Source organism: Plectropomus leopardus, chromosome 10 (assembly GCF_008729295.1).
Source record: "Plectropomus leopardus isolate mb chromosome 10, YSFRI_Pleo_2.0, whole genome shotgun sequence".
Taxonomy (NCBI): domain Eukaryota; kingdom Metazoa; phylum Chordata; class Actinopteri; order Perciformes; family Serranidae; genus Plectropomus; species Plectropomus leopardus.
In genome coordinates this window covers 13,586,067-13,602,449 of record NC_056472.1, presented here as the reverse complement: position 1 = coordinate 13,602,449, position 16,383 = coordinate 13,586,067, and the positions used below count along the sequence as shown (strand labels likewise).

General features: G+C 38.9%; 1 protein-coding gene across 1 annotated transcript in view; it reads right to left on the bottom strand.

Annotated features, from left to right (window-relative positions):
• Positions 1 to 16,383, bottom strand: part of cps1 (carbamoyl-phosphate synthase 1, mitochondrial) — a 63,448-nt gene that overhangs the window by 20,859 nt on the left and 26,206 nt on the right. Inside the window, exons 22-29 of the mRNA XM_042495093.1 lie at positions 14,969 to 15,110; positions 13,722 to 13,787; positions 13,485 to 13,548; positions 13,228 to 13,409; positions 9,936 to 10,130; positions 5,710 to 5,777; positions 2,300 to 2,375; positions 361 to 438 (exon numbers count right to left, since the gene is read on the bottom strand). Of these exons, the coding sequence (XP_042351027.1) occupies positions 361 to 438; positions 2,300 to 2,375; positions 5,710 to 5,777; positions 9,936 to 10,130; positions 13,228 to 13,409; positions 13,485 to 13,548; positions 13,722 to 13,787; positions 14,969 to 15,110 (871 nt within the window). The remainder of the gene's footprint in view (positions 1 to 360; positions 439 to 2,299; positions 2,376 to 5,709; positions 5,778 to 9,935; positions 10,131 to 13,227; positions 13,410 to 13,484; positions 13,549 to 13,721; positions 13,788 to 14,968; positions 15,111 to 16,383) is intronic.

Below are 16,383 nucleotides of genomic sequence, written 5' to 3'. Positions count from 1 at the left end.
TACTGTTATAAATGAAAATATGGTGAAACCAGGTGTCGATATGCATAAAAGCAGACAACAAATAATGTTGTTTTCCAGGCCTCTACACTGTGAGACATTATGTTGCGTTATCTAGATGTATACTCTCCTAACAAGTCATATTAGAAATAAAACCACACTCACTTTGTGCTGATCTTCTGGTGCTTTGAGTAATGGTTGCAGGCAGACATTAATATCTGGCGCATGTTTTACATTTTACCTGCATTGGCAAGCACTGACTCTACACTATGGTTAGGTTCCTTCAAATATAAAGGATGGCAACACAGTAATGAGAGAAAGAAAGCTCATATAAGTGGACCAGACATGCCAGTAATGTCTCACCTTGCCACCTTTGGCCACAGCATCCACCTCCACCTCCCTGGCACCGCGGATGAACTTGGTGATGACCACAGGATGCTCCTGGAGGACAGACAGCAGGATGGTTATTCTATCAATGAATCAAAAGGGAAGTCTGAGCAAGGTCACTGCAGGTTGTTGTTGTGTATTACATTCTAAGAAATGCAGGTGAAGATCTTGTTACTTTGGCTCTTTGCTCAAACACACTGAATTTGAAGCAAAAACTCAAAAGTAAACTTTTCATTTGAGGGTGATCACATGAATACAGAATAATATTTTTGCTCAGCCAAGGCAACCAATGATTTTCTTTTTAGGACTGAACTTCTAATGCTTTTCACTAACTTTGCCTGTGATTCATTTGACAACAATTCATCATTATGATAAATTTTTCCAAGTTTACAGTAGTTTGTCACATTTTTGAAATTGATAGAATAACTCTGCTCATCTTGTGTGGACATTATCATCAATTCAACCTGATGGTCACCATTTCAAGTTGAACCCAGGGGTGGGGGGAACAATCGGTATCGCATAGTATCGGAATATTTTGAGTGTCATTATTGTATTTATACACAGACCCCAGGTATTGATTTTTAATTATATATCTTATTAATATTGCAAAGAAAAATTAAACTTTTGGTAGCCTACTAAATCAAGTGCTTTTTTAATCCACAAGATACATTGTTTTTGCAATAAAAATTATTTAAGTGAGACACATCATATTTGATGCTTTGATTAACAGATTCTGATAATTCTTTCCTTTGGAGATATAATTCACAATTGAAAAAAAGACAATAAACAGCAAAATATCACGATATATATCATCATAATACGCTAAATGTTCAAAATCACTATAATATTGTATCATGACTAAAGTATGATGATAATATTATACCATGGGGCTTCTGGTGATTCCCACCCCTAGTTGGATCCAATGTGCTGAAGTGCAGAGCCAACAAAATCAAATGTGTCACTGTCACAATAAAAGTGTCACATCACAATTATCCAAGCCAAAACAAATGCCATTTCTGATAACCCTAACCCTAAAATGGCAATAATACAAACTGGAATCATTTACTTTACATTTGTTACAAAACAATTTTTTATTGCATCACAGATTTCTTTTTTTGTGTGTGTGTGAACATCCTTTTTAGTGAAAAAAAAAGATCTCTCATATATCAATCTAAACTATTCCGATACTTGATTGAGAAAATTTGTGTTTTTTGGTTTTATAGGTTGGTGCATATACAACCTGTTTTTGCACAGTCTATGTTATTATTTATTGCATAGTAGTCTTTTTGTGTGCTGCTGGACATGATAGACACAATTATCCCTAATAATGAAACCACCACAATCAACTTACTAAGTTTTTTTTTTCATCATGATCCACAATAAAATCTTACATTGTCCCATCCATACGCCTCTGTTCAAACAGCTCAAACACTTGAGTGTAACAACAATATTTCATTATAACACTGGTTAAACCTGTTAATCCACTATTAACAGGCTACCTTTCGTGCTTTGAGGAGGTGTGATATGGACACGAGTGTGTATGCTTTTAGCCTCAGGTACGGGCCCTTGGAGGGGCCAGGTGCCCCAAAACTACCGAGGGGTTTCGTGAAGTAGAGATGCAATACTGGCCAACAGCCACAACAGCTGGTAGCATCAGTTAATTGAAAGCAGAGGGAGAATGCAACAAGAAAGAGAGAAAGAGTGTCAGAGTGAATGTGTGTGCGTGTGTGTGTGTGTGTGTGTGTGTGTGTGTGTGTGTGCGTGTGTGTGTGTGTGTGATGGAGAGAGTGATCACTTGTCCTAACATGCTAACTCAAGACCGGGGACAAACGAAAAGCCAAGGTGTGACTTATAAAGGTTATATGACATTTTCACATGTGCAGGCATACACACGCAGAGTGAGCACAGATCTCACCTGGGACACTTGAGTGGCCTCCTCCAAGAAGCGTTTCATCTCCTCTTCTCCGTACACAACGTTCATGGCAGAACCACTGGTGAGATGCAAGCAGGAGCGAGAGACAGTGAGAAAGAGAGAGACAGAGAGAGAGAGGGAGAGAAAACAAAAGGCCACAGGAGAGGAAGAGAAGCAAGCAAACAGGAGAACATACAAGCTTCAAATGATCGTTCAAAACACTCATTATCTCTCCGTTGCATCAGTATTACCATCGGGAACAAGGTCTGGAAACAGTCAAAATAAGGAGAGAGAGGGAGAGAGAGAGAAGAACAGCTATTTAGGTCGAAAAGCACTCCGGGCTCTTGAAAACGAGTTCAGAACTTAGTCATTAAAAAACAACAGATTTAGGGTAGTTTTGTTGTGGTTGTTGTTGTTTTTGATTTTAGACTGCTAGCTCGGCTATCCTGTTTGAAGAGGAGGGGTTGGGAGAAACAGGACAGAGAAAGGCCACAGGCTCAGGTCAGATCTTTATTCTTTGGCTGTCTGTTGCTCGGAGGCAAACATATGTCCAACCCCAAAATGAATACTGACCCTTCATTTGGGGCCCAGACAGAGAAGATTCATATGCATTTACATTCAGGTACATCCTTGACTCAAGTGCAACCTAGTTTCTGCATGACTGTTCTCAGAATTTTCAAATGAATCCAAATATTTGGAAGAAATGTCTTCTCAATAAAATGGAAGGAGTCTTTGTCTCTTTGTCTGTCCATCTGTCTCTCTGTCCTTCGATTTTTCTCAAAAAACGTTCATCCAATTGACTCCACACTTGGTGGGTGTATTGCTGAGGAGATATGTATATAGGTACTGTATCAAAGTTAGAAATTTCAGTATCGTGAGAAGACTACTGTGTTGTGTATTGACAGGGGCACCCTTGTTAACCCCTATCATCACCAATGTACCTTCCAGAAACAGTTTTTTCCCAAATAGCTAAATGTTGACAAATACACCCAAGAAAGACAAGTGAAGTTGTTTTGAGCAATTCTCGAGAAAACTGCCAGCAGCAAAACTACCCAGAAGCTAAGCAAACCGCCTGTTCCGACAAGGCACTGCACCAGTTAATATAATTCTGCATCTTATTTTAATAAAGGAGCTTTGTACGACATTCAGAGCATATCTGTGATTCAGAGTCTGGGGTGGGGCTCTGGGACAGAGGTTGTATGTAGACAGTTCTTGCAACATGGTGGTGGCTGAGCCAGCTGATATCAGCCTACAGTGCTAAAACCGTAAACATTGCTAACAACGGCAACAACGATAACAACGTTACCGGAGCTAACATTGTTAACTAAAGGTAAAGCAGAGGATGGAAGCTACAACTGTGCAACAACGACGTACTCATATCATCGGTGACCACCATATAAACACAGTGCAGGGCTTATTATTGTGACACACTCACAGGGACGCACATGCACTAACATGTACCTGCAGCTGGACTGGCTATGACAACATTCAGAATGACTTAATGACTTATCTCAAGTGAGACTTACCCCTTGTTCTCTGTAGACTGCAAAGAGAGGGCATTGTTTAAAGGGACTGAGGTGAAAATGTATTGATGTAAATTAAACATTAGATCTAAAATAACACTGAATAGGAATGAGTTATTTTTTGTTGATGTTCACATTGCTATCATTTTGGTATAGCAGGGAATGGCATCTCTCTTAACTTACAGCCAAAGGTCAAACTATTTTAAAATAAAATGCTTTGGAGTGCACATTTTAGGCAGTCAATTTTTGGTCTGTCTCAACAAATATTATTTACAGGCCTAATGGTCTAACCCATTTGTTCACCACTTCATCTGATTTAATTTCAACTTCCAAAACACAGAGACCTAACACTTAATCAAAATTCAACAGTTATGACTATTCTAAAACAAAAGGATCACAATAAATTCACTTGATTGATTTTTATAAAAGTGAGTGCTCAGGTTTATTACTCAGGTGCAAAGAGGACATTGCTCACCCACACAGGTTTGCTCTCACATGGCTAAAAAATGCATTTCCATTTCACTCCGTCTGGTCAAAGTTGACTTTTTCACTTATAAACAGTGAAGAAATGAGAAGTTTTACACATGTTTAAGCTATGGTTTGACATTTTCAAAGCAGTTTTACTTATAAAGAAGTCAGTTATATAAATATCAAGCTAGAAACTAATCTGAATACTGTCTGATTCCTCTGGCATATAGTTGTAAAGCCGTACCCAGCAGTGTTGTATATCACAGCAATTATACTGCTGAGTAAAATGTTTTCATAAACAAAACAAGTGATAGATTCAAGAATGTCAATAAGATGGAGGTTATAAAAATCTTCCTTTTAAGATAGATATACACACATGGATGTATTTTAGGGCAAAATACTTAATGTGTCCTTAATGTGTGTCAGGGGGTGTACAGTTAAAAAGATATGACCCATGAATCTGACAATGAAGAGAGTGTTTGGTGTGGAAATGTGCGACTTTGTGCATATGTACTGAGGCTGAGAAGAACATTCAAAAACCATTAACAAGTATGTCAAAGGGACAGAGTGAAAACGCTTTGGGGATTGTAAAATATCAGAGGGAGTTCACCCTACGCTGGTGCGGAGAGGAGAGGAGAGGAGAGGGGAGGAGAGGAGAGGAGGCTCATATCCCTCATCATCAGTATCCAACAGATCAATATACAGTAGGAGTAGGTGGAAGAAATTTAAATTACAAATAATAAACTCTGTATTATGAATAAACTATATTTTATTAATGATGTGATTATGACTACTTTAAGATCAAGTGGGAGACATTCCTTTGCTGAATTAAATTGCTATTTAATTTGGTAGTTTTACATGTGACCTAGTGCATGACACTCGGTGCTTAACAAGCACAGACAGAAGCACTTTTAAAACAACATCACAGCTTGCATGCTAAATCATAAAAAAAGTCCAAAACTCCCTACTACACAAGTTTCTGCTCAGTGACAAACCACTGCTGAATACAGGGTCTCATCACGACATCTGCTGGAGAAAAGTGTCACTGCAAGATTAAATGAGCTGTAATGTGAGTAAAGTTCATTAATCATTCCAACTAAAATTGTATTTTACTCAGTTAGCAATAGGTCTGTGAGTTAGTTAATAAGACAGTCAATTGATTTTTTCTTTCCATTTATGCTTCAGCCAACCAGGACTGCACTGTTTTAATCCCTGTATTTCTCAATGCACTTAATTGGCTCGAAATAAAGAAAACAAATTATGCAAAGATTAAGATTTGCCCATGAAGTTTATACCAATTTTAGACAACATTCCAGCAAAATACCCAAAATGTGTGTGTTAGTGATTAAGGTTAAACAGTCACTTCATTCCTCATCTACTGAACCCTCAGACTATGTTGGCTGCTATTATGATAAAACTTACCTGAGAACGTAGGAGGGGCGCAGCAGACAGGGATAGCCCACCTGGTTGGCAAAGGCAAAGGCATCTTCCTGTGAAGGGAGAAAAGCACAGCACATATTTATAACTAAGACAGAGTATGTCATAGCATGACATTAAACTGATTTTTCCTTCTTTGGCAATAACTTGAGTATTTTTCAACCTGGGCCCTATTTTCCCATGTTTTTGAGTCAAAGTAACTAATGGGAAAGAATTTTAAATATTGGTCCAGTATTGAGCAAGCTGCAGCCGGCAGCCCCGAAAAAAGGCTGCAAAGTATCCTCAATCCTCTAAAAGTGCTTGTTTTTGCCACAAATCCCTTTTCCACCAACATGGAACAGGTTCCTTTCTGGTTCCTGCACCTAATTTATAACCGTTTAGAACATTTCCACCAACAAATAATTTGGTTCCACACCTGCAAAGTTGGCTCCCACCTAGAACCAAAAAATAGCAGGTTTTCCTTGCTGTGATGAAGGAAACAACAAAGACATTAAGTGACAAATCATCGGCAAAAAGCTTGCAGCAGACTGATTACTTGTTGTTGCATTTTTATTTTTGGATAAAAAAACTAATTTTTATAAAGATTTGCAGGTAATTAAAGCAATTTGCCATCTTGCTTCTACTGTTTACTTTTGTTTAGCACTGTGCAATGTAATCTGTTGATGACTCATCCTTCATAACCATGGTAAAATCAAAACTGGATGGGTTCACTAGATAGAAGGTTCCAAGAGTCCTTCATGCGACCAAGATCAGGAACCTGAGTTAATTTGGTGGAAAAGGAGTATGACAGGCTCTGATCAGTGTTGTGTCTGGATGTCTGACAATGTATGGAAAGCAAAGAGAGACCTTTCTGTTTAACCAGAGGCAGTCCCCAAAAACCACACCCACTGGACTCCATTTAAATAAAACAGTAATTTTAGCATGTATAGAGCCAGCATATTTTCACATCTGTGTTTTTTTGTTTGTTTGTTGTTGTTTTTTTTCTGTCGACTTGAACTAAGTGTGTGTTTGGGGTGATTTAAAAAATGTCTTTAAAAGGAGGACACTAATTATAAACATTGTAATTATACAATATTTGAATGCTGTATTCTTAGAGCCACTTGAGAAAGAAAACAAAGAATCAATATCAAATCAAGGGTTTGTTTGTCCTTGTAACAAACCCTCTCATACAGCAAGGCCCATTTTACCAATTCTCAATTAAACTACACACATTTTAAAGGCTTAAAGAATGAAAGGTGTAGTCCCATGTGTGCCAAGAACGGGGCTAATCAAAAGACTAAAAGGGAAAGACAAGTGCTCCAACAGTCAGAAACTTCAATTCATCTCTTTTGAGTTTCTTTTCTTCACACGAGAAATAAGAGAAGGAAGAGCTTGTGTCATGGAGGGAGTCTAGCAGTGAGAGAAAGGCTGTATGTCCTCCTCCTCCTCCTCCTCCTCCTCATCATCATCATCATCATCATCATCGCTCTTTCTCTTCTCTCCATCTCTCTGCAGGTCTATCCTCTTTCTTGCTTTCATTACCCACTGTTCACTCACCAGGTGGGATACTATTAACAAACACAAAATAGCTTCCCTGAGACGCCAGAACCATCTCCCCACGGCTCTACTGGAGTTATTCCAGCCCTATAAAAACAAACTGTTTCTTCAAGATCGGCAGGGAAATAGAATATGTAGGTAGACTCTGGAGAGACACAGAACTTTGTGTTTAATGACTAATCGCTCCTCAGTGGTAGATGAATACATGAGCAACAGTAATGGAAGAGACATATTTCAGCGCTGACTGCAGACACATTTCAGCACTCCACATGTTCCACAGAGGGGCCTGCCAGTGCTTCATTGTGATGTAGCCGCCAGCTAGTTGAGAGGGCCAAACACAAGATAAATGCTAAACAAGACATTAAGTCGTGGGGCATGCTGCCCCTGCAGTATGAAGAAGAAAGTTCTACCAGTAATGAGACAAGCATGTCTGTAGGGAAAGGTGTTGCGTTGTAGGGCTGCAACTAAAGATAATGTGTGTGTTTGGTGTGGGTGTAAGGTGGTGAAAACAAAAACTAAATCTAGCCATCCATTTTTGTAAATATGTGATTAATTATAATATACATTAATGATAAACATGAAAAGAAGCATCTTTCCTGCCCAAACACAGGCACCAGAAAACAGTCTGTGTTATACCTTCAGAAGATGTTTTGGTACTATTATATTATTGTTTGCCTGAATATCAACTGAGCTTACCTGGAACTATACGGTCAAAATTGTGTAGGAATAAAATGTTCCTAAAAAACATGATTTCAAACTTTTACAATACAATATGATTTCTAACAGGTTATTGTGGAAAATGCAAACATTAGTCATTCTAAAAAGATATAGTGGGCAGGATTTTCCTTAAACAACAACATGTAGACTTATACAGAACTGATCCCTCTTAATCATCACTTATGACCTTCGAGAAATATCTAGCAGTGTATTTTTCTGCAGAGACTCTGTCCTCTGCCTGGATTTTCTTTTTTGCTTGTTATTTTCTGTGCCTGGGCTCAGGTGAGGTCAGCCCTTTATGAAAAGATAGCCAGACTGTGAGCAGCAGGCATCCAAGAGACACAGCGCTGAAAAAAAATGCAAATGTAGAGAGGAGAAATGCCAAATCAGACTGAATCTGACGTTGGCTTTGCTTTCACTTTTGCTGGCGAGCTTTTTTACAAACAGTAAGAGACAGTCCTGCGTAGTATACCTTTAAAGAAACTGTATGCCACATTCAAAGCATATAAATAATTCAGAGTCTGAGCCAGGATAGCCTGCACATGCTCAACACTGTTGCTAACAAAGCCAACAGTGTTACAGCACACACAGAGGGAGCGTGATTTCATTCTCACTTTATGATGCTGTTACTCCACTATATCTTAACACAACAGCAGCTGCTACATTAACACTCCGAATGTCGCACACAGCTCCTTTAAAGTAGCATATGTAAACAAATCTAAATTAGAAAATAAAAATCACTTGAATGACATGCAATATCAAATGTTATTTGCAAAAACTAACATTCTCCAAACACCCCAAGTTTATCGTCTCTGCTAACCACTTTTCTTGTGGAAACCAGTTGTGTTTTCTTCTTCTACATGCGTAAGCTAATGCAGAAATGTGATGAAGAAACATTTGGATCTTTTATACTTTGAGCAGGTTTCTCCTTGCGACAAAACCACTTTTCTCCCAAACTGTAGGGGGCAGTATATTAAAAACTCAACACTACAGCATGGGCTCATGAAAAAATCTGGCAGATGTGCACACACAGACAAAAACCCAGCCACAACATGAGTGTATTATAGGGGAGTCTGGATACAGCCATGGGGCGGGGTCTCGTTCATTCCTATGAGAGCTGCTGATTGAAGCAGAAAAAGCTCTTTTACCAGGTGCAGAACTGTGTAAAATACATGGATCTACTGGCCCATAGAGCATGCGTACTAGAGACTCACAGTGGCTGAGTGTGTCTGAGCAAATAACATCCGCCAGCAAAACAACCAACTTCCGGACTAGCGCCTCGCTAGCTTAAATTGCAGTCTAAAAAAATAAATACTGCCACTCTTTTAGACTTTCCAAATCTTATCGAACTGGATGGTTTAATTATAGATGATGACAGGAGTCGTTTCAGCGGGGTTTTGACGCTCACAAAAAATATCTACTGATTCACAGAGGTCTCTTTCCCGATTTCTGTCAATGGGAAAAAGTCTTTCTGGGCCGGTGTGCATCATGTGACCAACCCGGACGGTGTAATTCCACATGTAAAACTTGCATCAACACCTGGCGCACTTCCTGGAGGCTTGGGCCACACAGGACACCAGCAAAGAGGCATATCTGATGGTGTGACATCACTTTTGGCTGTACAGATGCTAATGACTCTCATGGATGCATCAAGCATAAATCAAGCATGATACTGTTACTTAGGGAAATTACCCAATTAAAGCCTGCAAAAGCACACAAGTGGACATAACGACTGAATTTAGCTTAACAAAGTATTATGTTAAAGCAAGAATAACACTATGACAGACAGAGGTCACAAAAACTGCTCCTTAGTGCTGAAGTCCTACTCCACAACACTTGCATAGCATGTACACAAACAATTTGAAAAGATTTTCTAAGTGTACAGCAAATGTCACAAAAATATCATTCTACACTGTATTATTAACACTAAGATCCATTATTTATTTGTTTCTTCTCACCAGGGAGCTGAGGGCCCTCCATGGGGCTTGGGCCACCCCGAGGTCATCTAGTATGCTGGAGAAGACGGAGCGTTCTTCCGCCCGGTCGATCTGCAGGGGGCTCGTCCCAAGAATCTTCACTCCATTGTGGTGCAATGGGACAGCCAGGTTGTTTGGAATCTGGCCTCCGACAGACACAATGCTGCCAGAGCAACCCTGGAGAGGAGAGGACAATAAAAGATGAATGTGTGAGATAAAAAGAGGATAGAGCAGCAGGTAGAAGAAAAGAATAAGAAGTGGAAGGCAAAGAAAAGGACTGGGGAAGGGGAAACACTCTGTCAAGTCTTGGACCTCCCGCCACAGGCCTATCAGCCAAGATTAACAGTCTGAAACATGTGGCCGCATCCAATTATTTTGGCCACTGATCACACCGTGAAAATATGAGACAAACAAAAACAGTTGATCTTGGTCGTGCCATGAGTTTAGTTATCACTAGGGACAGTGTGTGTGAACAAGTGTGTGTGCTCCTTTTAATAACAGCGTGCAGCCCTTTTTCCTGTCTGGGTGATCCAGGGAGGATGCTGTTTCCATGGCAATGCCAGGTTGTATCTCTTCATTATTCATGGTCCTGCTCTCCTGCTCCTGTCCAGGGTTTATCTCCATGCTCTAATGCCGTATTTATCACACACATATACGCACATACACAGAAAACAAGAGGGGACTGTAGCCGTGAGAGAGGGATTGATGGTAATGCTATCACCCTGAACAAACAAACACTTAATCACACTCTGATCCCATCGCGACTTTAACTGGATTACTATTCCTCTGCAAGGGAAAGTCAATGGACATTAGAGCGCAAACACACAACACAATGTAAACACAGATATCAACAAACATATACACGGAAAATATCAGGTAAGTTGCCGATATTCATGCCCTTGAGCATGCTTTGCAATAAAGGGTCAGCTGGGCTCCATGCACACCATCGAGCAGCACTGGGCAATAAGGTGACAATGATACATCATTAAATACATGATCTGGTCATAAAATTAGGTTAAATATACACTATCAGCAAACTGAAATCAAGTTTGATATAACTCAAATGAAAATCACCACAATTAAACTGAAATTATACTTTATATGGGGGGGGTTGTGTATTGTGATTAGGGTTGAGTATCATTTGGGTTTTTACAATGTTAAAGAACATCTTGTTTTTCATTGCAAATGCAAAGTTTAACTTGGAACAATATATTCACTCTTAAGGGGCCGCATCTCTTGCACCCTCTATTCTATTGTTTCTAATGGAGACGTGCAGCTACTTTCTGCTCTGCTCATGACAGCCGCAACATCACACACTCTCCCTCTCTCTCTCTCAAAACCACACACTTCTGACACCAAATAAGGCATTAAAATCTGTGCTGTGATTTAGTTCAGCAGGTACAAGTCGTATAGGAACCGCTGCCATACCCAACCCTAATTGCCTCACAATGATGTAAAATGAACAACCAAAAAAAATTTACCCAAAAAGCTATCCATCAAGCACAGCCACGATTACCATGAGTGTTACAAAGTTGCCAACAAACCATGAAAACCCTAAAAAACCCACAGACCTTTAACTACAGAAATCTTAGCTCTTTAATCTTAGGTGAGCCTATAAAGCTGCATAATAAATGTCCCAATAAGGTCTCATTCAGAGTTTTCCCAGTTTCTGTTAAACAAAGACAAAAGAGAAAAAGGTCTTTTGTTTGACTGCTTTTAATAGCCAAGACCATCCTGGAGGATAAGGCAAAAATGCTGCATGTTCAACCTGCTTCTGAGTTTATTTATGCATTCATTTATGAAAAAAAAAAACAAAAACAATCAACATGAGGTTCTGGAAAGAAATAAAAACTCCATGATAATAAATCATAGTCAGACTGCCGATGTTTTATTTCTACTTTTTTCAATAAATACCTGCAGTACACTCACATCAAAACAAATCTAAAAGCTTTAGTTAGAGGAATTATGTACCTGCTATGTGTTGGTCTTAGACCGACAGAATTATTTTCCAGGTTTGGGCAAATATTGTTTTTTGTTTAAATTCCACTGGTATTTCCTACCTCTGACCAGGTTCACATGATTGATTTTCTATTATTATATATGTACTGTAATGTGTAACTGATCAATACTACTCTGCTTGAGGGAGTTCTTTAATTGACTACAATGCAATGTTTCAACCAGATTCTCTTCATGAATATATAAGTAGTTTTTAACACTGATACAACCCTTTGATAGATTGGTGAGCTGTCCAGAGTGCTCTGCTCCTCCTGTGCATGCTGGGATAGCTCCAGCAACTCAGACCAGGATACTGTAAATCAGTGTAGATAATATCAGTGGGCTGAGCAATAAGACTATTTTCCCCATTGCTGGGCCCATAGAGCAAGCAGATTAGAGACTCCCGCCGGCCAAGTGACTAACTTCCAGTTCAGCACTCTGCTAACTTAAACGGGGATAAAACGATGTAATTAACTTTAAAAATGTCAACGGACCAAATTGATGAAATCCAGATAGTGAAATGAGTCACAACAAGACTTGTGAGTTTACAGACATCTCTTTCAAAGTGTACGTCTAATGGAAAATTTCTTTTTGGGCACAATAGCATCCCATGACGAACCCCAAGGTTGTAACTCCTCTGTTAAGCCACTGTGTAAGACTGGCTTCAAAGCTTAGCACTTTTCTTGGTGGCTTTGGCATCTCGAGAATCAAGCTGCCTTGCAGGTAATGTGATTCAGGCGGACATGGAGGAGGAAAATAAAGTTACAGAAACTGATGACACTTGAAATTATTGTTCTAAGGAACCTTAAAGTTTACATTTTTGAAGAGGAAATGAAACAATGGGACATGGGATAAGTGGTACTCAACCCAGGCAATTTTACAGATGCTTCGTTGTTAAGTATTTCAGCTCCACCTAAAAGAATTTTAGTTTTACTGTATTGAGTCTTTTGTTTTAATCTTTTGTTGTCTAATTTGAGGCAGTTGTTTTTTTTGTTTAAGAGGAAGTCCAAAAAAATATAGAATAAAATTAAAAGTGAGAAGAAGTACAGTATGGATATTTAAAAATATTCTTAACTGATCACTACTGTTTCTATATGATATGTTTCATGATAAAAGATTTCGGCCATATATTAGTAGTGTCTTTGTTTTTCAGTAGATATTTAAGAATTTTATCATCTTAATTGTCAATATACAATTCTGTCTGAATAAAGAGATCATTTATGTTTTTTGTTCGACTTTTGTCAAATAGGAAACAACATGTTTGCATGTGCGTCCTAACCTCCTGTTGGGTGATGTCCAGGATGCGTTCCAGGGTCAACTCCTCAAAGTAAAGGCGGTCACACTCGTCAAAGTCAGTGCTGACCGTCTCTGGATTGTGGTTGACCACCACCGTCTTCTTGCCCATCTGTCTCAGAGCTCTGATGCTGGACACTGCACACCAGTCAAACTCAACACTGCTCCCTGGTGAAGCAAACAATTAATAAAGTTGAGTATTTTGGTCATAAACAAATTCCCTTTAACATACAGACAACTCACCAATGTGGTAGGGCCCACAACCAAGAACCATAATTCCCTGGTCTTTAAAGTCCAGATCATGCTCCTGATGGATTGGATAAATTGACAAAAATCTCAGTTTTAAGTTACTATACAACCTGTTCTACCTTTGGCATTAAAAATGAATACATGTAAAAAGTTACATACATTATTATTACATATATAAATTATAATGAAACTTCGTATGTGTGACAATACTATAATGTTGTTTCAACATACCTGACCATGATAGGTACAGTACAGGTAGTTAGTCATTGCCGGATACTCTGCTGCCAAGGTATCAATCTAAGAGGAAGGATCAGAGGAAAAAAAGGTTAAAAAGAACTTGATGTCACGGACAAAATGTGACGAAAGCAAAGGTAATATTTCAGCCACACCCTTATACAATTACTGTAATTAACAGTTTTACAATGAATACTACCACACACAAACCTCAGCCATATTTAATGGTCTGTGCACTGATACCATAGTTTAACAATATGCAGCTCTACCTGAGGGTGCATTTACTTTTGATACTTTTCATACTCATGGCCATGAATTCTTCTGTATATTCACTTAAATAAATGTTAAAATATAAGACTATTAACTGCAATAAATATTGTTTCATTGGTGCATTACTTTTATATTACTTTTAAAGCATAAACACATGCAAGAAAAAGACCAAAACCTTAAATGAATATATGATACTGGAAAGTATTGCCTCTGTCGCCAGCCTGATATGACTTTGGTCCTTCTTACCAAGTGTTTTGACAACAGTTGACAAAAAACTGTTAAAAAAAATTTTTGAAGCATTAGTTTTGGTCAATCAATAAACGGTGTATAAAAACCAGGAGATAAAATTATGACAATGTTATCATTTAAGTAAATGATCTAAAAATAGAGTTCATTCTACCGAATGTCAGTTTGATTGATTGTTTTTATATTTGACTAAGTTTGCCATTTTTTGACCTGTAAACAGTGCTGTGTATGAACACAGTAAAATTTCCATGATTCCAAATTTGTCTGTAAATCTTTTTTTTTTACATTTTGAAACAAATCATACCTGCTGGGTCGGGGGAGGGGGGGAGTGATGAGTGATGATCTTAAGATTTTTTTATTTTTTTTTTTAATAAGGGGAATACATTCATTCATTTGGGACTGAACTTAGTTCCATATTCAAATTGTGAACTCTCAACGACAAGTATTTCATTTTAATCGGTGTGAACTTAACTTTAAGCTAGTTCTTGTGAGGCGTGAATGTGCACATCAATGCCTTCAAATAAGGAATTACTCTCTAGACAAAATATGTCAGTACTGTATAAGGTGGAAAGACAGGTGATGATAGCTTTAACCTCTCTGCCCCCTACATATTTTCATACTCCTCTCATTTACATGTGATGCCAAAGAAAACTTGTCAGTGCAAAATCAGTTATCTCAGTCTATCACCTATCCTGGAAAACTCCAAGAAGGCACTCCGTGATGCTCACCTGTTTGACCCATGGTCTGATGCCGTGAGTGAGCCTCAGCTCTCTGGCCACTCTCTCGTTGGAGCCCAGTATCTGACCAAGCTGCCGGTCTGAGAAGCCGTCCTGTTTGGCCTTCAGCAGCAGCTCCGTGGGTACTGTGCTTCTGTAAAAAATAAGACAGTGGGTGATGTTATTATATTGCTGTTTAAATAAACCATTGAGATAAGATACGTTGCCCAAAGTTGGAATTGATTACATGGATTTTCAAATTATTGAATAAATACTCTGGGTGGGGTTCAATAAGAAGATTTTCTATAGTATTGAATTTGATTGAAGTCCCTTTTCACAAATGCAGTCAATCTATCCCAGAAATGTTCAGAAACATTTCCTGCACGGGTTCATTTCTGAGTGGGAGCAGCTATCAGTGTTCAGGGAAATGTCTTTCGCCAATTTCCCGCCACAAGACCTAGAACCATTTACGGTGGGTTCATACTGGATGTGGGAGCACCCCGATATTTTAAGTGACGTGCAGCCGCCTGTCAGCAGTCACCTGGCACCAGAAAGGCATTTCTTGTCTCATTTTTGGCTATAAACAAACTACACTACGGTTGCGCCACCACCGCTATGAAGTTGTAAAGCTGTGTTTGGTGCAGCGTGACTTGATTAAGTTCTGTAGTCTCATTTAGGGCTGTTTTAGCAACCGCCTTTTTTAAGACGCAAAACTTTTAAGCTCACAAGGGGGGTATTTACTGGGGTATTTTATGTTTTAAACATGAAAGTCTTTCAAGCTTGTGTTAACCACAGACCTTATTTCAGGCTTAAAAATGCTGAGATGCTGACTGATTTACGGGTTTTAGGACACATCCCAGGGGTTCTCTAATCCGGCATTGCCATGGCATGTATGAAAAAGCGCAAGAAAGAAATTTTCTTGAGTGTGAAAAGTGAAAATCACTAGCAGTGTCTGAAAGTTTAGCTTGAACTTTGCATGAAAGAGGCTTAATTTAGGCATCAGGATCAGCGGCAAAATCAGAACACTCCATGTGCACTGGAACAACAACACTCTTGTCATTTTGAGCCATGACAAAATCTCCCTTTATGAGAAAAGATAAACCTATTAATTCTGGTACCACACTATGTCACCTGCAATGCAGAGCTTTGCAGAGTCTGTCAATCATGTCTTATGTTTTAAAGTTGAATGCACAGTATACCTGACATGAATGAGCTAGTGAGGAAAAAGCAAAGGTACATGAAAAGACGGACAGGTGAGTTTATTATTGAATATTTTCTGTCTGTGGCCACTCATATATGTGTGTTTTCAAGTTCACTGAACTAAGAGGGTCATTCCAGTAAGTTGGTCACAACTGGATCACCTATCCAGTGATGTGGACAGCAGGGAACAGCCCACCTCAGAGAGATCAATAACACATCGACAAGCA